General features: G+C 45.9%; 1 protein-coding gene across 2 annotated transcripts in view; it reads right to left on the bottom strand.

The window, feature by feature from the left end:
- LOC138498021 (latent-transforming growth factor beta-binding protein 4-like) overlaps positions 1–25307 on the bottom strand; it is a 743452-nt gene that overhangs the window by 285261 nt on the left and 432884 nt on the right. For both annotated transcript variants that reach the window (XM_069621814.1, XM_069621813.1), the window contains 2 exons: positions 17607–17729; positions 2371–2511 (listed from right to left, as the gene is read on the bottom strand). In XM_069621814.1, the coding sequence (XP_069477915.1) occupies positions 2371–2511; positions 17607–17729 (264 nt within the window). The remainder of the gene's footprint in view (positions 1–2370; positions 2512–17606; positions 17730–25307) is intronic.

The raw sequence follows: 25307 nt of genomic DNA, 5'->3' as shown, positions 1-25307 counted from the left end.
GCGCAACGGCGCAAGGATCAATATACTGGCCCTCATTACGACCCTGGCGGATTTTTTCCGCCATCGACGGACTTTCCGGCCATGGCGCAAAGTCCCTTTACGCCATGGCGGATGGCGGACTTACCGCCCCATTCCGAGGTCGGCGGGGCGGTAAGTCCCCATTGACCCATTTACCCTTCCCCATTCCCATTTCGGCCCCATAGGGCTCAATGGGAGTGGGGAAGGAGTTAATTACGCCACCGTAAAATACGGTGGCGTAATTAACACCAAGGTCCCAGAGCGCCATGGATTTTTCCGCCCGCAAAAAGCGGGCGGAAAAATGACCATGGCGCTCCAGGAACTCGTAGTTGGCGGTAAGGGGTCCGCGCAGCTAACGCTGGCGCAGACCCCTTAGCGCCAGGGTCGTAATGAGGCCCACTGTGTTTAGGTGTCCTTGTGCCGGCGTGATAAGTCAACAAGACTTTTGTGCACCCGGGATTACACCTGTTTCTGCAATCCTCTCTTCAGAAACATTCAAGACACCTAGCATCCTTCTATCGGTAAGCTAACTACTATCTGAGTCTTTTTGCTCTTCCCTACCTTGTTTACCCCCAGTATGATATGATATGATATGATAGGTTATTTATAATGCGCTCAATACCCAGAGGTTTCTAAGCACAGACCCGGGGATCGAACGCGTGTTGCTCTGTGTCGTCTTGCTTCAAGGAGAAGCACGTTGCCACTGAGCTATCCTCCCGAGACCAGTAATGATTACCTCTATTTTTCCCAGGGTACTCATCCCCCTAGCTTGGAAAACCTTAGTCATATCTCTCATTCTTCTCTTGTGAGTAACGGCTATTAATCTCGCCTAGTTCCACCACTGCCTTGAACTGTGCATTAATCCTTGGTTTTTTTCTTTTGCAGCCAGCTGTGTGGGTACCAGGGTGTACCAAATATTTTCGGGCAATACTCACCTCAATCTTTCCTTTTGTACTCTTGAGGGGTATATTGTCAGAAAGACTCAATTGCTTCACGACGTGTCAAGCCACCACTTCTGAGTTTAGCCCTTGGGCCTAACATTGCCTCTGTCTTTGCTTCCTGGCTTCCTGTTTGGATTATTTGGTGACCAGTTGTAGGATTCAACACAAGGCAGTGCAGAAGCGGGAGTAACATCAAATAAGAGGATGGTCGAGATATCGTCAGGAGATGTAGAGGTTGCAGGTGAGGAGGAGGTACTAACATCAAATAAGAGGATGGTTGAGATATCCTCAGGAGAGGTAGAGGTTGCAGGAGAGGAGGAGGTAGGAACATCAAATAAGAGGATGGTTGAGATATCCTCAGGAGAGGTAGAGGTTGCAGGAGAGGAGGAGGTAGGAACATCAAATAAGAGTACGGTCGAGATATCCTCAGGAGGTTTAGAGGTTGTAGGAGACGAGGAGGTAGAAACAGCAAATAAGAGGATGGTTGAGATATCCTCAGGAGGTGTAGAGGTTGCAGGAGAGGAAGAGGTAGGAACATCAGGATCTGAAGGTGGAACTGAGAAGCAAGAAGAGAGGAGTCCTATAGTCACACGGGAGAGGAAGGATCTGGGGGGCCAGGTCAGCCTTAGACAGGTTCAAAAGATGGGAGGAGCAACAGGAGTGAGACATGGAGACTACAGGAAGTTCAGAGAGGTGGGAAGGGAAGTCAAGCATGGCACAGCTCAAAGCAGCTCTCCTTTGGATGTTCTTCTGCCGCCCTGCCTGATGGCAAGACCAAGAAACCAAACTGGTCCTGGAGCTTGGGACCACCTAAAGACCACGACTAATCCCAATGAAGATGGGCTCAGGGAAATGTAAAGGTCAGAATGACAAGGAACTGCGGGGGGTTTCAGATCCCTGCCTACTTTTGAACTGTGAGGATAAGGAGGGAGATTTGCGAGACAGGAGAGACCAGAAAGCAGGAATGGACTTTGTGGACCTACCTGGAAAAGGGAAGTCCATTCACACTATGTAGGAGCCACCCTGGCACACTTTGTGTTTGGGAAAATCCTATTTGGCCCCTTTTCTTTGGTAACTATTTCCCAAACCAAGGCGTGTAACTTGATATATGGTCTTGGAGTATTTCTTGGCCCCAGACGTCGAGTGAAAGTATATACCAGCATTCTATAAAAGAAAAGCTACAACACACCATAACCAAGTATGTGCGAAAGATACACCAATGTTTAACAATGGAAATGTGGGAATTGAGTGGGGAAGTGTAGGGCGCATGCCTTGAGAAGCCACAGTGGCAGGTGTGTTTAGGCCCCTGACATGAGAACAGACTGTTGGGTTAAGGTAGTTGCACGTGCAATGCTTTGTAAGAACCCTTTGATTAAAAGGGCAATGGAGTTGCCATGCTACTGTCACTCACCCACGCAGGTCTTTCCATCCAGTGCCAACACAAATCCGCCGTCGCAGGAGCAGGTGAAGGACCCCGGTGTGTTCTTGCAGGTGGCATGCTCCAGGCAAGCCTGCAGCCCTGTGATCTGTGACAGCTGACATTCATCCACATCTGAGCACAAGGCAGAAAAGCACACAGTCATTCCTGACTCTGGTTGCAGCACCAAGTCACAGCCTGGCTATTACCAGAACAGCCTACACAGTCTGCAAACACTGATGCACCCACTGGCTTATAATTCAAGCTTCCTCGACAGAAAATCAATTAGCTAGAGACAGCACAGCTTTCGAAACATTCTGAAAAGTATTTATTGTTAAGCGCAAACACGCTTTTATAGACAAGCAGCCAAAGGCATAGTACAGCATATGAGTAAAATGACATGGCATATAGCCTGGCTGCTTGAACCATTCTGATTTCTCACATGCAAAGGGCTGTGTAATAGCCGGAACCCGGTCACTCATGAAATCTATAAGGTTACTTGAAACTAAGCGTAATGTCTTAGCCTGTATCCAACTGTTGCCTCTCCACTGGAAGACCACTTGATCACTGTCCTGATTGCCACTAGCCCCAGTGGCTAAATGGCCAAATCGAGACATGAAACTGGGGGTTAGGCTACTTCCAGGTGACTTCAGAAGTGACTTTCTCTTGGGATTTTGCACTTCCTGAGCCCTTAAACATGACACCATTTCGCTACAGGACCTAAGTACTACTGTGATCATTGCACCCCCAAAGCTATGCTACATTTCCCGAGCTTACTTTCAAGCAAGTGGCTGCAACCTGTGGCTCTCAAGATGTTTTGGACTACACCTCCCATGATCCCTTACCACTGACTGCTCTGGCTAGAGCCAATGGGATTTGTATTCTAAAACATACAGAGAGCCAAAGTTTGCAGACCCCTGCTTTAACATGTCTACCACCTTCTCTAAGTGTGCGGTAAACATTTACAAGTTACCAGAACATTACCTCGAGGCCATATGTTCGCTGCAACACTGTTGATTCAACTTCTTCCCAGCTCTGTCTTTGCTGTCACATGGCTATGACTCCCATGTGACCTTTCCAGTGATAATATTGCGCAGCAGTCACAGAACTCTTTGCATCGGTGCATCTGGCCTAAAGGGCGTCATCACTACCACTTCGGTGGGCCAGGTTCCCTCTGCCAGATCCCCAGGTTCACTGGCTGCAGCGGCGACAGGAGCAGGGATGCGGGTTCCCGTGCCTGGCATCGGTCCATGAGATGATCTCTGAGGTGCGTTCATCTGTGCATGGCGGGGATCACTGCAATGGATGCGCGTGACCTGAGCCTGCTTTGGAAAGTGTCCATGAGAATCTGGCAGAGAAGAGTATTCTGATCCATGCAGAAAGCTTCAGATTCCCTGCAGAGAGCGGACACTCGGCATGGCCAATGCTCCCAAAGAGTACGACTATGGAGTAATAGGAGCCCCTTTCTGTCACTTTAAGCGACTCGTGTAAGAGCAGCAGCCCATTCCCAAACATGGCAGTTTTCTATGTTATTGCTTGATGTAAATCTGCCCCAGCGACGAACATTAAGGTATGCATTTACAGGAATTACAAGTCACATGACAACAAAAAAGACATCGCTTTAAAATATTTGGCGTCTTTTTTTATTAAGTGCATTCGTTTATGACAAACCTACACTGATATTAGATATAGAAGAAGCACCATGTCAAGTTGAACATACATTTTACAAAACGGAGTCAATAAAACAAATCCATTATTACAAATAAGTCAATCAAGTGCATTAAAAAAACAACTATGTTACATATCAAAATATTGTTATCATACATATCATTAAGATATAATTTAAGTTTCCCCCGTTAAAGCAGAAAAGTGTCATTAATTTCCTTTCTGTAAAAATATGCAAATCAGCTTCCAAAATCCATAAACCACTTTTAAGAGGATCATAGAGTTATCGAATGAATGAATAGTCGACTAGAACTGGTAAGTAGCTATCCTTTGGGATAAATTTACGTATTTCCCATAAAAAAGATTACACCTTTCACTTAAAAAAACACATTGGGAGGAGATCCAAGATGGCCACCGTGGTGGAGACACAGTAATTCAGTGTACTCTGAGCCCCCGCCAATTCTAGGAGGTGAATTCCAGCTAAAATTCCCCGCCCCAGGCAAGGTTTAGTGTGGAAAGAGAATAGGCACATGAGCAGAGCGGTGAACGGGGCTATCACACGGGAAAGGGGCGATCCCCGCCACAGCGGCTGGCGGAGTTCAGGAGGGCTGACAAGCAGCAGAGAGGGCCCGGCGTCGGAGCCCCCGAAGATCCGGAAGAAAGGCATAGCTCTCAACTCACCCGCTTTTGTCGGGTGTCACCCACCTTGCAAAGGGCTGACTCACCCGCCAAGCCTCCTGCACGCCCATTCACTCCAATGGGCGTCTCACCCGCCAAAAACAAAATCGGGTGATTTCACCCGCCTTTGTGAGACAAATGGTTGAGAGGTATGGAAAGGACTCCCGCGAAGGCAGGCTGCAGCAGGGAGCAGAAGGAAGGCGGCAAGGATCGAGAGCCCAGTCGGTGAGGGGGAGACGGATCTGGCACCTGGGGTGAAGGGAGAGCAGAGTAACCATCGCCACGCAGGAGAGGAGAGTGGAGGGGAGTAAAGGAGGAACGAACCGGACTGGAATGTTGAAGCGGGGACGGAGCAGCGAGAAGCCAGAGGCAGTCGTGGAGATTCCAGCCTTATCAATCACAAGCTAGGAGAAGTTTCCACTTCCCGCAACGGCCTTAGAGCTAGCACTGCATCTGCATACCCTCTTTAAACGAGCAGCGGGGCAAAGCCAGGGGGGGGCAGTACCCCGTGAAAATAACGCAGACCCCCAAAAGAGGTTAAAAGTGCGGGGGTTCGAGCAGAGCAGCACTAAGGAGCACCTCAGAGGTGGCCAGCAAAGGGACACAAGATCCCCATATCACGTAGGGGCAAGACTGGGGCATTACCGGCATCCCACTTGATCACACCCCAATTACTTGGGCACAGGGGCAGTAGAAAAGCCCCAGTCGGGAGCGAGCATTCCCGCAAAGGGTTAAGCACCGGACTCAGAGCAATTGGGGGCGAGTGGAGTCATAACTGCCCCAAGACTTACGGATACGGTGAATAACAAGGGAGACCAGTGAAAGCAGCTGGCAAGAGGGCAAAGATGAAAAGGGCCAGTGACCCGAGAAACAAACACTGAGCCCCAAAAGAAGATAAAAAGCAGCATGCGGGGGGTGTGAAGCACTATGAAGCACACCAGAGGTAGCCAATAAAGGGACATAAGAAACCCAAAAAGACTGGGGCAATACCAGAATTCGACCAGATCAGGTGCCAGGCAATAGGGCGCAGGGGCAGAAGAAAAGCCCCAGGAAGTGGTGAGTGCTCTCGCAAAGAGTAACACACCAGATCTACATCAATAGGGGGCCTGAGGAGACACAACCAGCCCCAGGAATTACTGGTTAGGAGGATAGGAAAGGAGGTCAGGGATAGCAATTGGCAAGTGGACATAGCTGGCAAAGAAGAAGAGAGCTTGAAGGGGAAGATATCCCCAGGCCCGGACAGCTAGCCACACCGCATTAGGGGAACCCCGCAGCAGGCAAGGGGCACCCCAAAGACACCCCCAAGCAACCCCAGGTCGCCAAAGGTGGCAGCAAGCAGAGAAGTAGCATGAGGGAGGTGGACTGGATCACCTTTGAGTGAGGTGGTAAAGATCGAGAGCCCAGAGGCGGGGCGGCACCAGAGACTGACCTGGATGTCAAAAAGCAGGGGGGAAAGACCCCAGGTTCCTAGTGAAAGGAAACAGAATGGGCTGCGAGGGAGCGATCCAGAAAATGTGGAGGAAAGAGGGAGGAACCATGCAGGACAGTGACATTGAGGACAACAGGAGGGAGGAAGAAACCTCCCAAGAGGGGATCCAGAATGTAAAAGGGGTAACCCAAGAATTTATGGAACAATGCTTCCAGAACTTTGGAGACAGACTGGCAAACATGATGCAAGCACAACTGACAAAATGAAAGAAGACCCGATAGGAACAATAAAAAAGGTCAGAAGTGAACTACATGGTCTGGGAGCAAGAGTAGATACTAACAAAAAAGCCCTGCAGGAGTTGGCAGAGGAAACCCACAAAAAAGACGATATGATGGAGAACCTAGCAAGGATAACGCTTAATCTTGAAATACAGACAGGGGACCTCGAAAACAGGTCAAGGAGGGCTAACATCAGGGTAAAAACGGTACCTGAGGCGGGGGGAGAAACAGAATTACAACAGAAAATTAAACTAATATTTGCAACCTTGATCGACCTACCAGACCCAGAAGGAATCGGTCGACAGAGTCCATAGGGTGGGCCCAAAGAGAAATGAGCCAGGTGCCAGGCCTAGGGACGTCCTGGTGGCAATGCATGAATATAGCAGAAAGAGCCCATACTAGCTTCAGCCAGAAAGTCTGACGAGATTAAATACAATGGTACACCGGTACAACTCTACCATGACTTGTCCCAAATTACACTGAATAAAAGGAGACAGATGCGCCCAATAATACAAGAGCTGGTCAAAAGAAATATAAGATACAAATGGACATTCCCATTAGGAATCCTCTTTGAAGCAGATAAAAGACAGAGAAGAATCACAACGCTCGAAGAAGGAGCAGGCATACTGGGCATTGAGGTGGACTCGGCATATGGGGAGAGTCAGGCCCCTGAGAAGGAGTACCCGAAAAGGAAGGCGTGGGAGTGGACAACCCAAGAATCGAAGAGTAAGGCTAAGAAAAAGCGGGGACTGCTAGGCCCGAAGATCCCGGAGAGAGAAGCACCACAAACAACGAGCCCATCAGAAAGGGGTCCCCAACAGAACCGATAACCGCAACATCAAGGGGGAAAAGTAAGAACTCCTTGGGAGGGGAAACGTAAACAACATAGAAGCGGGCGGGGGGGGAGAAGAGGGGGGAAGTCTTGGAAATCACATGGGTTCGGGAAGACCTGCAAGGGGATCCACTGGGGGTGGAAATGGGCTCAACACCGAATAGGAGAGTCGGGAGGGGCTAGAGGCCAGTTGAGTCACCCAGGTGGGCAGGGGGAGGGGAGGGGAAGAGGAGGGTGAGGAAGGGGCTCTAGGGGGAGGCTGGACCGGTATTAGGTTTGAGGGGGAGGGGAAATTCAGACAGGGAGGGGAAAGCGCAGCACATAAATACACAGTAAAAGAATGGCTAAAGGTAAAGAGATGAAAATCATGTCGCTGAATGTAAAGGGGCTCAACTCACCAGTAAAGAGGAAAAAATTGTAACACTAATTAGCGAGGGAGAGCCCAGACCTTATTGCACTGCAGGAAACTCATATACAAGAAAAGGATGCACATAATATTATTATTATATGATAGAATACAACAGTCAAACAACCACAAAAAGACAGGGGGCACTCTAATAGCACTGAAAAATAGTGTAGAACTCAAAATAATGGGGTTAGTAAAGATACAAATGGCAGGTACGTAGCAATGGTGCTTCAGGGGGAAACCTGGTTTGTTGGCAATGTAGAAGTCTTTTGCATGGTGCAAAATATTTTCCCACAGACATCTAGCAGGGCTAGCAAATGATAGCTGGTTGGTAGATCTTGGATTTCCTCCAACAGGACGGAATTGTGTCTTTTTATATACCACCATATACACTATATATTTAATATATTAAATATATTAAAATAAATGTGTACATGTGCAAAAATACTTTTCTACTCCCTACGATGGTCCTGGGAGACTTTTAATTTCTGGATGGGTAACAGCAGTGATTATATGGCTAATATGTTAGAAGATTCTTTGGGCAATTTGGGCTTTGAGCAACTTGTGAAGACACCAACACATGTGAAGGGGAATACCCTAGACTGAGTTGCCACACATAACACCAAAACAACGGAACTGCTGGTTCTGCCCAGTACATGGTCAAATCATTCTTTTATACATTTCGCAGCAGTTATCAAAAAACCTATAAAGCCCAAGGCTGTGAAAATAATAAGTATAGCCGCTAGGAATTTTAAAAAACGTACTCGGGATGTCTTGCGACCGTGGCTGGTTCCCAGGGTAAAAGAGGTCAGAGAACTTGAGGCGGCTGATGATATTGTTAGTGCATATCTGCAGTCCATTCAGGAAGCTACGAACACTCTGGCTCCCATTAGAACCAAGCTTGTTACTGAGAAGACAGGCAACGATTGGTTCTCCCCTGACCTACAAAAACTCAAAGCTAACAAAATCAAATGCTTTTAGGCATGGAGATCTTCGCAAGGTACCCATGAGAAGGAGGTATATATGGCGGCAGTTAAGGAGTTTAAATTAGCATTTAGAGCTAAGAAAAGTAAGTTTGAAGACAGGATTGCTAGGGCACAATCTGAGTCTAAGGAACCTTTTAAAATTTGGAGGGAGCTGGAAGATCCATGCAAGAATAAACCTGATACTCCTGTGAAAGATGCCGCCTGGTGTACATCAATCCAAGAAGCCATGTTAGGTGAGCTGGACACGATAAAAAAGAATATCGAGGTTAACAAGAAGACCAATCACTGTGCATTGTCCACTGTGCCTTCTATAAACAAGGTGCTGAATACCTCCAGGAAAAGTTCTCCCAATATGTACCATCACGTGCCCTCCGATCTCAGTCTGCTCTTTTGCTATCGGTGCCCCGTATCAGGCTGGCTAGGATGGGGGGACGTGCTTTCTCTGTGATGGTTGCCAGGTCCTGGAACGGACTCCCGTTTACACTACGTGCCACTACTGACCATCTCTCCTTTCGACGATCACTTAAAACATTGCTCTTTTAGTCCTTTATGTGCCTCCTCCTCTCTCAGCGCCATGGTGCCCTCGGGTGTACGTGTGCTTTATAAATCTATATAACATAACATAACATAACATAACCCTGGGTGTGGTATTAAACACTCTAGTGGCAGGGAAGCATGTGCAAAAAACTCTAGCTCATCAGTTTAATTTAAATCTCCATCGGAAGCTGAATTGGCCATTGCTATTGCTAATCTTAAACCGACGAGCTGTAAGGGTGATCCTTGCCCTGCTATGATAATTAAGGCCTGTACTCCCATTTCGTGGGGTGCGCTTTGTACATTTGTCAATGCTTTGTTCTCTGAAAATCATGTTCCAGCCGGATTTAAGAATGCCTGGATTACACCACTATTAAAAAAGACAGGTCTATGTCTGATATCCCTGCATATTATCGGCCCATCGCTAATACGTCGTTTTGTTTAAAAATCTTGTATCGTGACGCATCTATGCAAATTTCAGCACATGGGAATGAACACAGGATTTTAAATAAGTGGCAGTCAGGTTTCATGCAAGGGAATGGCACGGAGACCGCGCAGTTCGACCTGAAGTAAACATTATTCCAGATTATGGGTAAGGGGCAAACTGCCTTGCTTATGTTGTTGGACTTGTCTGCTGCTTTTCACCTGGTTGACGACACATTGTTGGTCACCAGGTTAAAAGAAGTAGCCTCTTTCTCAGACAATGCCGCCCTCTGGATCACCTCTTTTTTGAGTAATTGATGGTGTTGTAGAGTGTGTAGAAAAGAAGCAGGAGATCAACCAGCGCGCCTGGTTTATGGCATGCCACAAGAGGCATGTTTATCTCCATCTTAATATAAAATTTTCACGGTTCCCTTTTCTAATCTTCTGGAAGAGAATGATGTAGGCTTCACTAACTACACAGACGACACACAATGTTTCATCCCGCTATCTGAGAGTCATGTAGCTGAGGAAAGAACCATCAACAAAGTGTATGAACTTATTCAGACATGGAAGGTGGGGAATGCCGCTTAATAAAGAAAAAGCAGAGTTGATGGTGCTAGGCACTGAGAATAAAATAAGAAGTTTGGGTACAGATAATAACCATTTTCTGGTGGCAGGGTGTGATATTGAGACCAAAAAGAAAGTGATGACCCTTGGGATCTTCTTGGATCAAAATCTGAACATGAGGGCTCAAGTAAGTAGTTTGGTGTTCTCTACTGCCTATGATATTACTCTGTTAGCGCAACTCTGTCCTCATATTTCTCAAGCAAACTGCGAGACAGTGACCAGGGCTATAGTGGGGTCGAAAATCGAATACTGCAGCAGCCTATTGTTGGGTATAGCCGAAACTGACTACAGTCGGTTGCAAACCATACAAAGTAGTGCGGTTGGGGTCATTTTTGATCTAAAAAAGAGAGATCACGTCTCAGATGCTAGACGTAACCTACATTGGCTTCCCATCAAAGCAAGGATTCATTTTCGTCGTCCGCTGATTACTCATAAGTGTTTGATGGGCTCTAGCCCTCGATAGCTGAGTGAGGCTTGGATTAACAAAACTAGGATGAGAATACTTAGAGATCCAATAACACTATTGAGCAAAAACTACCTGCTTGTAATTTTGACCTGGGTTATGAAATGTGCATTTATTATGGCTGTGCATAAGGCCTGGAATGCCGTTCCTCCGGGCCTAAGAGAATTAAAATTGACTGCAATATTCAGAAAGAAGCTGAAGACTCTGTTGTTCAGATAAAGATCTTTGTGCTTTTTGCTTGCTATCTGATGGTTTATCTGCTCTTACTCCCCTTATGTGTTTTTTATCTGGGATTTGTCTGTTTATTCTTTGTGACTTGTTTCATGTTGCGCCCTTATGCCTCCGGGTCATCTGGTGCGCACCAGAAATATATTAAAGTAAAGTAAACTACAAAATCCTTTTATTTCCAAATTTCCAAAATAAGGAGTCAAAGACCAAGACCAAAGACCAAGACCAAATTCATTTTTTTTGCGGAATTTCTTACCACAAAATATGGGAGGAGACCCCCTGCACCACCCTCGTCTACCCCCTTTCTATATAGCGAACCCAAACCCACCATCTAACTATTTTTGTTTAAAAAAAAGAATTTGGTAAATAATTCTGTAAAAAAAAGTGACAAATTGTCTTTCAATCAAAGTGGCGAGTACTGTTTCAAATTCTCTTCCTTCAAACTCTTATCTGTATCTCTGCCCACGGGGACCTCTGGTTCCAGGTTTCATTGATGGCTTCGCGCTTCATGCAAGGAATTTTTGCAGAATGGAGCAAATGCAGCGAAGGTCACAGAAGCAGCGGGTTCTGTGTTTTTCTGCCATGTCCGCCCTGATGGGATTTATGGGCTAAGCAGAATGCAGAAAAATACTGATCTGCCGGTACATACCATTGTTTTTGGGTCTCCCTGAAGCTGGTCAGTGTCAAACATTGATAGGCAGTTTCCTGGAAGTCTCAGGGACATTCGACAGTCCAGAAAACTGGCAAAATCACTTTTCTGGGTACAAACCACACATCTAGCAAGCTTGTCCTCTGCTCCCAAAGACAATTGGGCCTCATTTCGAGTTTGAAGGGGGACTTACCGGGTCATTCCAACCTTGGAGGACCCGGTAAGTCCCCATTCTGAAAACCATTCCCCATTCCCGTTCGAGCCCCCATAGGGCTCAATGGGAATGGGGAAGGAGCTAATAACGGTCCCGCAAATAGTGGGCCCGTTATTAGCTCCCTGGTCCCTTAGCGGCTCCCGCTAAGGACGGCTGGTAAAACCAGCCGGCCTTAGCGGGATCCGCTAAGGGACTTCGTAATGCGGCGGTAGGGGGTTAACAGCACCGTCATCCTTACCGGTGCCTTTAACCCCCTACCGCCGTACTCGTAATGAGGCCCAATGTGCTAGCATTTGATGCAGCTTTCGTATTCGACAGTTATAGTTGTTCACTGTATACCTCCCTATTATATTTGAGGTCACCCATATGGGCTGTGAAATGTTCAGCTGCATAGCACCCTAGCTTGAGTGCTGTTAAAGCAAAACAGTCATCGTGATTGGATTAAGCAATATCTGTAGTCAAGGGAAGACTTTTTGATCTATTTGAATGCAGTGCCCTTGTGGTGCGAGAGGTGGACTGTAGCACATAGAAGACCTGGCTCATACGTGCTGGTGGAGGTTACACTTTTGTTAAATGTTCGGTTGCTGGCCTGCCATGTGTGGCCAATGCAATGAACCAAGAATGATGGCAGGATGTCTCAGTAATTTCTGATCAACTGCCGGTCTGTGAGCTGGTTGAACAGGTGTCCAGTGTTGTGTTGGCGTTTGGACATCTATTTCCTAGATAAACAGATAACGTGTGTGTGGGGAACAATCTAGCCGTCAATAACTCGTTTCAGGTGGGATCAACTCAGGAAATTGGTATCAAGAGAGAAAGGAAAGGTGTGCTGAGCGTATCAGACATGACGACTCTCGGTGTCAGAGTATTGACTCGAAGGAAGTTGCCTGTTGAAATACAACCGCAAGGAAGAATTCAGAGGCCCCATTGAGGAGTGTGTGAGTCTGGGGAGCAGAACCTTTCAGTGGACCCTGAAACATGGGAATGGGCTACAGTAGCTTTAGTTCAATGAGTCTGAGAGGTCATTGAAGGAAGATCCTGGTCTACTGGTAGATCACTCGATTGAAGCCACAATGGAGAATCGGCAAGATCACACCCATTATTCACAAATAAGGAAAGCACCAGTAACAGTGCCCTCCTACTTGGCAATAATTATGACTCAAAACACGAGTTGAGTTTGAGCAAGTACTTTATTGGCAATTTGAAATACATTCCAAAAACTGGGATGCAGTCTATCTAGGATACACACAACACATGTTTCTTGCCTATGCAGGGCTTCCTCAGGACTCTACGGCTGTTTATAACATAGAATGTAACAAACGCATGTACCCTGTTTCGCCAGCGAGGTGGGTACCCTGTTTCGCCAGCGAGGTGGGGTTGTGAAGGAGCCTGTTCTTCTGTGTCTCTTGGCCTGCCAATGAAATAATAATTTAAACAGCAATCCTGTTTTGAACCATCATTATTGGTCTCAGAGGATCAGTAATGCAACCTTTCCCATCTTCATCCTTCCTTGCCCATGTAGACCTGGCATCTGTCTCCCGCCCTGAGTCTCAAACAAACCAATAATGCTGAGAGGTTGGTCAGAAGCACGTTATATACTCTACTAACTGGTGATAGAATGGTAGCCTGGGCCATTCACTCAGCATATGTGCAAATGAATGAGTAGATCCATGATTCTATGTGGCTCAATCGGTGAGCAGGCCTAGGGTAAAATATTGACAGTATCAGGGAATGCTGAGCCCAGGGTATGGTTCTGGCCGTTGGTAGGTTGTAGAGATTAGATTTCCTGTTCCATGAGTGCAGCTGAGTTGGACATACAGCAATATTATGATGAACCTAAGAGCCACCAGGGAACAACTGCTCTGCCCAATTTGGACAGTTGCAAACCCTTGAAAAGTAGACTCAAGTTGCGAGAAGTTGGAAAACATGATTTGTTCCAAGGAACCGGACCTTGAATTGGGTTCTCTACTCTATGCATCATCCAGGATAGACCCCTCAAAGTGCAGCTTGGATCCTGGCCTGACAGCACTTCATCACCTTGAAGACATTGTGTCTCTCTACTTGAACCCCGCAAAAGGGTTTTACACAATCACGGCTGCAGAAGGACTCTCTCTCTACCAACACTGTTTGTCACACATGCATATCTGTCTTTCTCGCAATCTGATGAGCTCAACCTGCAGAGGGAGTTCAGGGTATATTTTCCCGCTATAGATTGGTACTTCCCAATATACTTTGATAGCCGCCGTCCAATTAAAGCTATATAAGTATCTCACCATGGACACAAATAAAGTCAAGTCCAGCACTTACTGATATGGAACAATCTCTCAATAATAACCTTTTTGACATCAACGTGACATTACCTTTAATGTTTACTGTATTAGTTTGACCACTCTATTCCTTTTCATGTTTACTGTATTAGTTTGACCACTCCATTCCCTTTCATGTCTACTGTATTAGTTTGACCACTCCATTCCCTTTCATGTTTACTGTATTAGTTTGACCACTCCATTCCCTTTCATGTTTACTGTATTAGTTTGACCACTCCATTCCCTTTCATGTTTACTGTATTAGTTTGACCAGTCTATTACGTTTCATGTTTACTGTATTAGTTTGACCACTCCATTCCTTTTCATGTTTACTGTATTAGTTTGACCACTCCATTCCCTTTCATGTTTACTGTATTAGTTTGACCACTCCATTCCCTTTCATGTTTACTGTATTAGTTTGTCCACTCCATTCCTTTTCATGTTTACTGTATTAGTTTGTCCACTCCATTCCTTTTCATGTTTACTGTATTAGTTTGACCACTCCATTCCTTTTCATGTTTACTGTATTAGTTTGACCACTCCATTCCTTTTCATGTTTACTGTATTAGTTTGACCACTCCATTCCCTTTCATGTTTACTGTATTAGTTTGACCACTCCATTCCCTTTCATGTTTACTGTATTAGTTAGTCCACTCCATTCCTTTTCATGTTTACTGTATTAGTTTGTCCACTCCATTCCTTTTCATGTTTACTGTATTAGTTTGACCACTCCATTCCTTTTCATGTTTACTGTATTAGTTTGACCACTCCATTCCGTTTCATGTTTACTGTTTTAGTATGACCACTCCATTCCTTTTCATGTTTACTGTATTAGTTTGACCACTCCATTCCCTTTCATGTTTACTGTATTAGTTTGACCACTCCATTCCTTTTCATGTTTACTGTATTAGTTTGACCACTCCATTCCCTTTCATGTTTACTGTATTAGTTTGACCACTCCATTCCCTTTCATGTTTACTGTATTAGTTTGACCACTCCATTCCCTTTCATGTTTACTGTATTAGTTTGTCCACTCCATTCCTTTTCATGTTTACTGTATTAGTTTGTCCACTCCATTCCTTTTCATGTTTACTGTATTAGTTTGACCACTCCATTCCTTTTCATGTTTACTGTATTAGTTTGACCACTCTATTCCGTTTCATGTTTACTGTTTTAGTATGACCACTCCATTCCTTTTCATGTTTACTGTATTAGTTTGTCCACTCCATTCCTTTTCATGTTTACTGTATTAGTTTGACCACTCTATTCCGTTTCATGTTTACTGTTTTAGTATGACCACTCCATTCCTTTTCATGTTTACTGTATTAGTTTGTCCACTCCATTCCTTTTCATGTTTACTGTATTAGTTTGACCACTCCATTCCTTTTCATGTTTACTGTATTAGTTTGTCCACTCCATTCCTTTTCATGTTTACTGTATTAGTTTGACCACTCCATTCCTTTTCATGTTTACTGTATTAGTTTGACCACTCCATTCCTTTTCATGTTTACTGTATTAGTTTGACCACTCCATTCCCTTTCATGTTTACTGTATTAGTTTGACCACTCCATTCCCTTTCATGTTTACTGTATTAGTTTGTCCACTCCATTCCTTTTCATGTTTACTGTATTAGTTTGTCCACTCCATTCCTTTTCATGTTTACTGTATTAGTTTGACCACTCCATTCCTTTTCATGTTTACTGTATTAGTTTGACCACTCTATTCCGTTTCATGTTTACTGTTTTAGTATGACCACTCCATTCCTTTTCATGTTTACTGTATTAGTTTGACCACTCCATTCCCTTTCATGTCTACTGTATTAGTTTGACCACTCTATTCTGTTTCATGTTTACTGTATTAGTTTGACCACTCCATTCCTTTCATGTTTACTGTATTAGTTTGACCACTCCATTCCTTTCATGTTTACTGTATTAGTTTGACCACTCTATTCTGTTTCATGTTTACTGTATTAGTTTGACCACTCCATTCCTTTCATGTTTACTGTATTAGTTTGACCACTCTATTCTGTTTCATGTTTACTGTATTAGTTTGACCACTCCATTCCTTTCATGTTTACTGTATTAGTTTGACCACTCCATTCCTTTCATGTTTACTGTATTAGTTTGACCACTCCATTCCCTTTCATGTCTACTGTATTAGTTTGACCACTCTATTCTGTTTCATGTTTACTGTATTAGTTTGACCACTCCATTCCTTTCATGTTTACTGTATTAGTTTGACCACTCCATTCCTTTCATGTTTACTGTATTAGTTTGACCACTCTATTCTGTTTCATGTTTACTGTATTAGTTTGACCACTCCATTCCTTTCATGTTTACTGTATTAGTTTGACCACTCCATTCCCTTTCATGTCTACTGTATTGGTTTGGCCACTCTAGTCCCTTACTTTCTGTTACCAATGAGGTGCTCGTTTATACAGTCTATTCTTGACGAGGCAACACCTGGCACATGCTTGGCAGTCCTAGAACATTCTGGAGTTTGACCTGGGATACCACACACAGAGATGCCCGGGCAAATATGTCACCAAACCTCTAGGATTTCCTGTTCACGTTCCGAAGCCCCTCTGCGTTGTAGACACAATACAATTATCACAACACTTAAGGACGCCTCCACCTCCGTTATGCAGAAGTATGGTCTACCTAACAGGATGGACATGTACCGCTGCTCTCACTAAACAGTTCCCCCGCTGCATCCCTTCCTCCCTCCCTTTGTAGCATCTATTTTCCCCTTCCTCATCCTCTTATCTTCTCCTGGCAAATGTTCTTTCTCCCAGCAGACTAAGCTCTGGATGCCCCAGACAGGTGCACTGCACAGCACTCCATGGAAAAGCCTAAGCACTCTGAAACTACCACGGTGATGAGCTGTTGCAGTATAAATGCCTATTAACATAACATAACATAACGTAACAATGAAGTGTGGTTCCTGTGTGCTGTGAGAGTGCTGCTACATGCAATACCCGCTGCCTGTTTTGATGGGTAGCCAAGCCACAGTTTAACTAAATAGGAAAGGAAAAGGTTGAAGTTGGGGTGCAGGTTGGCCACTCACTCTGGCTACTGAGCAGTGCAGCCAACAGACTGAGTTAACACCAACAGGGAGTTGGTCTTCTGATTGAATACAAGTGCTATCTCTGCTGGAGGGATAGACTTGTGTTCCTGGTATTGGACACTGCCAGTCCCATAGGTGTGTTTGGAAGTTAGGGCTGGCATTGCACTGAGATAGGTGACCTCAGTAGTAGATGTGGGGTACAGCAAAGCCATGTCGATTAAGTTTATACTGCATCGTGGATTTGCAGCGGGCTCAGTGCAATCATAGATGGGCAGCTACACAATTAAAGTACTTTAGCCGAAATGTAAAGAGAATATTGTCTATTTATGCACACAATCCTTTTTTTGAAAATATCTATGTGAAATAATATGACGGCATTTAAGATTGATTTTGAGCAGAATATCATTTAGACAGCAGAGAGTTGACTCCTTGAAGAGTGATGCTCTTACCCTCACAGCCGTTCTGCCTCCGAAGGAAGCCGCGCGGGCACTGGCAAAGGTAGGAGCCCTGGGTGTTGGTGCAGTTAGAGTGCGGCCCACAGGTCCCTAGGGCCTCACTGCATTCATCAACATCTAAAATAAATGAACATCAGTAGTAAGTTAAAGGCAATAACATAGTGAGCCGTGAAGAGATGAGGAGTAGTGACACAATGAGTCACCAAAGATAAAGAGACTAAGAGCAGTCACACACTGATTCTACAAGAGACCAGGAGCCGTCACACACTGAGTCAATAACTAAGAGAAAAGGATAAGAGCAGTCACACACTGATTCTACAAGAGACCAGGAGCAGTCACACACTGAGTCAACAACTAAGAGAAAGAGGATACCAGTCACTTACTGAGCCTCCAAGAGACCAGGAGCAGGCACACACTGAGTCAACAACTAAGAGAAAGAAAATAAGAGCAGCCCCACACTGAGCCAGCAACTAAGAGAAAGAAGATAAGAGCAGTCACACACTGATTCTCCAAGAGACCAGGAGCAGTCACACACTGAGTCAACAACTAAGAGAAAGAGGATACCAGTCACTTACTGAGCCTCCAAGAGACCAGGAGCAGGCACACACTGAGTCAACAACTAAGAGAAAGATGATACCAGTCACTTACTGAGCCTCCAAGAGACCAGGAGCAGGCACACACTGAGCCAACAACTAAGAGAAAGAAGATAAGAGCAGTCACACACTGATTCTCCAAGAGACCAGGAGCAGTCACACACTGAGTCAACAACTAAGAGAAAGAGGATACCAGTCATTTACTGAGCCTCCAAGAGACCAGGAGCAGGCACACACTGAGTCAACAACTAAGAGAAAGAGGATTCCAGTCACTTATTGAGCCTCCAAGAGACCAGGAGCAGTCACACACTGAGTCAACAACTAAGAGAAAGAGGATACCAGTCACTTACTGAGCCTCCAAGAGACCAGGAGCAAGCACACACTGAGTCAACAACTAAGAGAAAGAGGATACCAGTCACTTATTGAGCCTCCAAGAGACCAGGAGCAGGCACACACTGAGTCAACAACTAAGAAAGAAGATAAGAGCAGTCACACACTGATTCTCCAAGAGACCAGGAGCAGTCACACACTGAGTCAACAACTAAGAGAAAGAGGATAAGAGCAGCCACACACCGAGTCTACATGAGACCAGGAGCAGTCACACACTGAGTCAACAACTAAGAGAAAGAGGATACCAGTCACTTACTGAGCCTCCAAGAGACCAGGAGCAGGCACACACTGAGTCAACAACGAACAGAAAGAGGATAAGAGCAGTCACTTACTGAGCCTCCATGAGACCAAGAGCAGGCACACACTGAGTCAACAATGAAGAGAAAGAGGATAAGAGCAGTCACTTACTGAGCCTCCATGAGACCAGGAGCAGGCACACACTGAGTCAACAACGAAGAGAAAGAGGATAAGAGCAGTCACTTACTGAGCCTCCAAGAGACCAGGAGCAGGCACACACTGAGTCAACAACAAAGAGAAAGAGAATAAGATCAGTCACTTACTGAGCCTCCATGAGACCAGGAGCAGGCACACACTGAGTCAACAACGAAGAGAAAGAGGACACCAGTCACTTACTGAGCCTCCAAGAGACCAGGAGCAGGCACACACTGAGTCAACAACTAAGAGAAAGAGGATAAGAGCAGTCAGTTACTGAGCCTCCATGAGACCAGGAGCAGGCACACACTGAGTCAACAACTAAGAGAAAGAGGATAAGAGCAGTCACTTACTGAGCCTCCATGAGACCAGGAGCAGGCACACACTGAGTCAACAACGAAGAGAAAGAGGATAAGAGAAGTCACACACTGATTCTCCAAAAGACCAGCAGCAGGCACATACTGAGTCAACAACTAAGAGAAACAAACTGGGAGCAGTCAAAGACTTAATCAACAAAGGGAAAGAGAAGTCTCAGTGACAAACACATCAAGAGCTGGAGACCAGGAGTAATCACACTCATAGTAATCACACACATAGCCAAGAAACAAGGGGAAAGAGCTCAAGAACAGTCATAAAAAACAGTACTGGATGAACAGTCAGCAAACAAAGGGCAATAAACAAACAGCATTCATTTAATGATCTTTTAAGAGGTGGAAAGCAGACACATAATGCCACACAGTGTTTAAAAGCAGGCATCCAACCAACCTTCAGAAGGAAAGAGGCCACAAAAGTTATGCACTGACCAGCAAGCCACAGGAAAGAGACTGCCAGCAATCACACAGTACGCCAGTGCACACAGGAAGGAGACAAGCAATAGACACACACTAAACTAACAAATAAAAGGCAAGAACCCAGTAGAAGCCACACACTGAACCAACAAACCACCAGAAAAAGATCCGGAAGAGTCCAATACTGATCCAAAAACAAAGGAAAGAGACAAGCATCATTCACACCCTGAGATTAAATAAACGGAACGAGACCCAGACGAGTCACACACTGAACCAAAAATAAAAATACAGGAAAGAGATCAGCAGAAATACTGAGACACAAAACAAAGAGCATAGAAATAGTCACACACTGACCCAATAATCAAAGGACATTAGACCAGAAGTAGCCAACAAACCACAGGAGAGAGGTAAGGAGCTGAGCTAGCAAAAAAGCCATCGAGACCAAGAATAGTCATACACTCAACCAACAAACTGCATGGGACCAAGACCAGTCACATAATGAGCTAGGAAACCACAGGGAAGAGGCCAGGAGTACTTTAATCACACACTGACCCAGCAAAGAAAAAATATGAACACCAGAACGGTCAGACTGTCATGATTTTCAACATGTTCTCCATGCTAGAGCCTAACCTCCATCCCAAAAACTGTCTAAATACCCACCTTGGGCAGTGACAGGTTTTGTGTCAGAGTATAGCTGTGTACTTGAGACAAGGCTCTAGAGAGAATTGGTTCTCTCTCTGTGTTTAGTGTAAGATAACTCACTACCCTTGAACACTTTATAGGCTTACTATTGGATAGGAATATTGTCATGGGTCCACCCCTTGGAGCATCTAGGAACCCTTTTATATTACCCTTGTGTGCATGATAAACAAATTGTTATCAATATCTTCCCTACACAGCTTTATCACTAAAACAACAAGTATTCCCACATGGGTTATATTGTCTTTTTACTCATAAATAGAAACACATCAAGAGTGTTCTTACTCTTTTTGTTCCTCATTTATGTAATTTTATACACTTGGAGACATAATATATGGCCATTAAAGATAGCATAGTCAAGCAATATGCAGTTCCCAATAGTATCAGTAATGCAGTTGAAGATGGCCCTTCTTCTGTTGACCTTGAGAATGTTAAAACAACCTACAGCCAATTAACATTGTGTGTAGCCATCTAAAAATGTGGCACAGTAAAACCTTACATTATACTCACAGTAGTACTGTCGGGGAGGTTGAGCCAGTAGAAGTCTTAGTTACTTACCTGTAACTGTATTTCTCCAGCATTGGTATCTTTCATAGATTCAGATGCTTGAATATTCCCCGTCGTCAGACTGGGAATCCTCGGTGATAAATTAAATAATAATAATAATATATATATTTTTTTTAAATATATATATATATATATATATATAAATATACACACTGCCACCTAGCAGTGCATGTACATAGCCCATTATAGCCTATGAGCCACTTCATTGTGTAGTCCCTCCACCTCACTTTGGTCCTTTATGACCCCAGCCAATGAGGTGGCAGGGCTTAAGCTCCGCCCCCGGCAGCCATCTTCAGATTTTGAACCGTAGAGATTACAGTATGATGGATGCCGAGCATAGGAGCAGCCTCTCAGGGGAGGCGGGCGGGCGCATGTGAATCTATGAAAGATACCAATGCTGGAGAAATACAGTTACAGGTAAGTAACTAAGACTTCTCCAGCATTGGATCTTTCATAGATTCAGATGCTTGAATAGAATACCAAGCAGTTAAAACATGCCACCATAATAAACAGATATGCATAATTACAGAAAAAACATATTTCTGATCAAACCTTTACCATGCAGCAACACAACGGTTACATACTTCGGGAAAGGTGGGAAAGGAGGCTGGTTACACAAAGAGATGGCGGAGCACTGCCTGTCCAACTGCAGTTTCTTTGTTGGTATCTTCAGTCAGGCAGTAGTGTTTCGCGAAAGTATGGAGAGTGCTCCACGTGGCAGCTCTGCATATGTCTTTCAAGGCCACCCCTGCGTGGAATGCTGTTGACGCCGCCCTTCCTCTGGTGGAGTGAGCAGACGGCGGTCTAGTTAAAGGGTCGCCTTTCAACTGATGGCAGCGGGTGATGCAGGACGATACCCAGCGTGCCAGACTTTGTTTGGATATATGTTGGCCCTTGGAACGGCCAGAGAAGGAAATGAATAGCCGGTTTGAGGAGCAGAACTCCTTGGTTCTTTGCAAGTAAAACTTCAACACCCTAGAAACGTCTAGAGTGTGTAACGTCCTTTCCGCTTCCGAAGCGTGATTCTGGAAGAAGGTTGGTAACACAATGCGCTCAGTGAAGGACATCTCCGAAAGTACCTTGGGGAGGAACTTCGGGTGAGGCCTTAAGATGACGCGGTCCTTCTGGAACAAGGTAAATGGAGGTTCCGAAGACAAAGCTTGCAACTCACTGATCCTTCTGGCCGATGTGATGGCTACCAGGAAGGATGCCTTCCAGGACAAGAATTTCATATCGCATCTATGTATGGGCTCGAAGGGAGGTTGCATGAGGGCCGTTAAGACGGTGTTGAGGCTCCAGTCCGGAACTGGTGTAGGTGTAGGCGGATAAGTACGCATCAGTCCTTTCAGGAAGACCTTGACCGCTGGTAAGGAAAGTAAGGCTTGCGTCTCCGCGGTTACTGTGTAGGCCGCTATGGCTGACAGATGGACCTTGATAGAGGACAGTGAGAGCCCTGATTTAGCCAGGTGTAACAAGTAAGGCAGAATTTGATCAACCGAGGCCGTGAGGGGATCGATCGCAGAGGTCTCGCACCATTTGGAAAACCTGGTCCATTTTCTGGTGTAGGTGAGTTGCGTGGACGGGGCTCTAGCGGCCCTGATGATATCCCAGCATTCTGATGGTAACTTTAGGTGCATTAGTTACGCTGCTCAGGAACCATGCCTTGAGGGACAGGCTCCTCGGGTCGTGGTGGAGGACCTTGCGGTTCTGTTGTGTCAGTAGATATTGATGAGATCTGAGACGAATCAGGGTTTTGCAGGATAGATGTCTCAGCGTCGGGTACCAGACTTGCCGTGCCCAATCAGGTGCAATAAGGATCAAGGAACAATCCTGTTCCTTCACCCTGCGAAGTACCCTCGACATGAGGGGAATGGGTGGAAAGGCGTAGAGGAGCTTCCCCGACCAATCCACTGAGAACGCGTCTCCCAGCGATTGGTGCTCGGGGTATCTTGACGCAAATCTCTTGCATTTTTTGTTGTTCCTGGTGGCGAAATGGTCGATCTGCGGATGGCCCCATAATGCAAAGATCCGTTGGGTTTCTTTTTCGTCCAGCTCCCACTCGTGTGACGCTGTGTATTCTCTGCTTAATCTGTCCGCTAGGACATTGTCCACTCCTGGAAGGTGCTCTGCCCTGATCTGTATCCCGTAGCGCAAGGCCCATGCACATAGCTGTTGGGCCTCCTGCGACAGAATCTGAGACCTCGTGCCTCCCTGCTTGTTTGTATAGTGCATGGAGGTCGTGTTGTCCGTCTGGACTGTAAGAACTTGACCAGCTATAACCGGTAGGAAGGCTTTCAGCGCCAACCTTACGGCCCTGAGTTCCAACACGTTGATGTGGAGTTGGGACTCTTGTGCCGACCAAGATCCCTTGGTTTGGAGGTCCGCAAGATGAGCGCCCCAGCCTGATAAGGAAGCGTCCGTCCGCAGCAGGAGGGTCGATGTCGGTGCTTGAAACGGCATTCCCTGTAGAAGATTCCTCGGAGTGTTCCACCATCGAAGGGCCTTGTGCAACGTCGATGGAATCTGGACAATGTCTTCCCAGCATCCGAAAGCTTGTTTCCATTGGTGGTCCAGAGCTTCCTGAACCGGCCTCATGCGAAGCCTGCAGTTCGGTATGAGGAATATGCATGATGACATCATGCCCAATAGGGATTTGTAAGAGCGCACAGATGTTGACTCTTTCTGTAGGAAGTTCGAAGTTGAGCGTAGAATCGCTGCTATTCTCTCTGTGGATGGTCTCACTCTGGGAATGCTGGAGTCGAGCTCGGCTCCCAGGAAGAGAGCTACCTTGCTGGGGACGAGGCAGGACTTCGTCTGGTTGATGGAGAAACCTAACTCTTTTAGGAGGTTGACCGTCCTTGACACTGCCGAACGAGCCTTTGCAGCTGAACTTGCCTTTATCAGCCAATCGTCCAGGTATGGAGAAACGTCCGTTCCTGCTCTCCTGAGACTTGCCGCTACCGGTGCCAGGCATTTCGTGAAAACTCTTGGCGCCGATTTTAGGCCGAACGGAAGCACTTGAAACTGAAAGTGGAGCCCTTCCACTGTGAACCTGAGGAACTGCCTGTGTGCTGGATGGATCGGGATGTGGAAATAAGCATCCTCCAAGTCTAAAGTGGCCAAGAAGTCGTGCTTGTTTAACCAAGGTAGCACCCCTTGTAGAGCCACCATCTTGAAAGTTATGCGCTTGATGAACTTGTTGAGCGCCCTCAGGTCCAAGATGGGTCTCCATTGACCGTTTTTCTTTCTGACGAGGAAGAATCGGGAGTAAAAACCTTTTCCCCTCTGAGAATAAGGAACTGGTTCTACTGCTGCCTTCTGGAGCAGTTTTTGCACTTCGGACATGACCTGTTTTAGCATATGCACTCTGCGAGATGTTGGAGGCAGGGAAGGAGGTTGGTCCAGAAATTCTAAGGTGTGACCCTTTCGGATCACCTGTAACACCCATTTGTCCGATGTAATTGACCGCCAGCGCTGGAAAAACTGGCTCACCCTTCCCCCCACCGGGGCGTGGCGAAGGGGGGGGGAGATTGGTCGTCAGTTCTGTTTGCCTTGCGACTTCCCTTGGGCGGAGCCACGTCTGCCTCAATGGGCGTATCTGTTGGATGACTGGTATTTATTGCCTTGGTACGTGCCGCCTTGTGCTTTCTGACCATAGGAGGAGGAACGACTGTATCCCCTGAATTTGGAAGATGAACCTCTAAAGGGACGAAAACACCGATGGTCCTTACTTTTGTCCTTTAAAGAACTGATGGCTCTGGCTGTGTCAGTGTCTGTCTTGATTGCTTTCAAATGGTCGTCTATCTTTTTGCCAAAAAGATCTTGACCATCAAATGGCATGTCCAGAATCTGCGCCTGAACTTCAGGTCTAAAGTTAGTAGCCTTCATCCAGGCCTGCCTTCTGAGCACTGTACCGTGCGCCATCTGCCTGAAGCCTGATTCGGCCACATCAACTGCCGCGTCGATCATGTGATCCGATGTTGCTTCACCATCCGCGATTATGGATTTTGCCTCCTCCTGGAGCTCCGGTGGTAATTGTTTCGCCAAGTTAGACATGCGGAGCCAAAGCTCGCGATCGAATCTTGCGGTCATGGCCAGTGCATTACCCGCTCTGATTGTAAGTGATGCAGAAGATGATACTTTCCTGCCCATGGCTTCCAATTTACGTCTGTCCTTATCCGGTGGGGCCGACAACGGTGAGGAGGGGTTGGCAAGTTTCTTTCTGC

The sequence above is a fragment of the Ambystoma mexicanum genome, chromosome 5q (assembly GCF_040938575.1).
Source record: "Ambystoma mexicanum isolate Mex_15411 chromosome 5q, UKY_AmexF1_1, whole genome shotgun sequence".
NCBI classification, from domain to species: domain Eukaryota; kingdom Metazoa; phylum Chordata; class Amphibia; order Caudata; family Ambystomatidae; genus Ambystoma; species Ambystoma mexicanum.
Note: the sequence above shows the minus strand (reverse complement) of the source record. Positions and strands in the feature narration are given on the sequence as shown.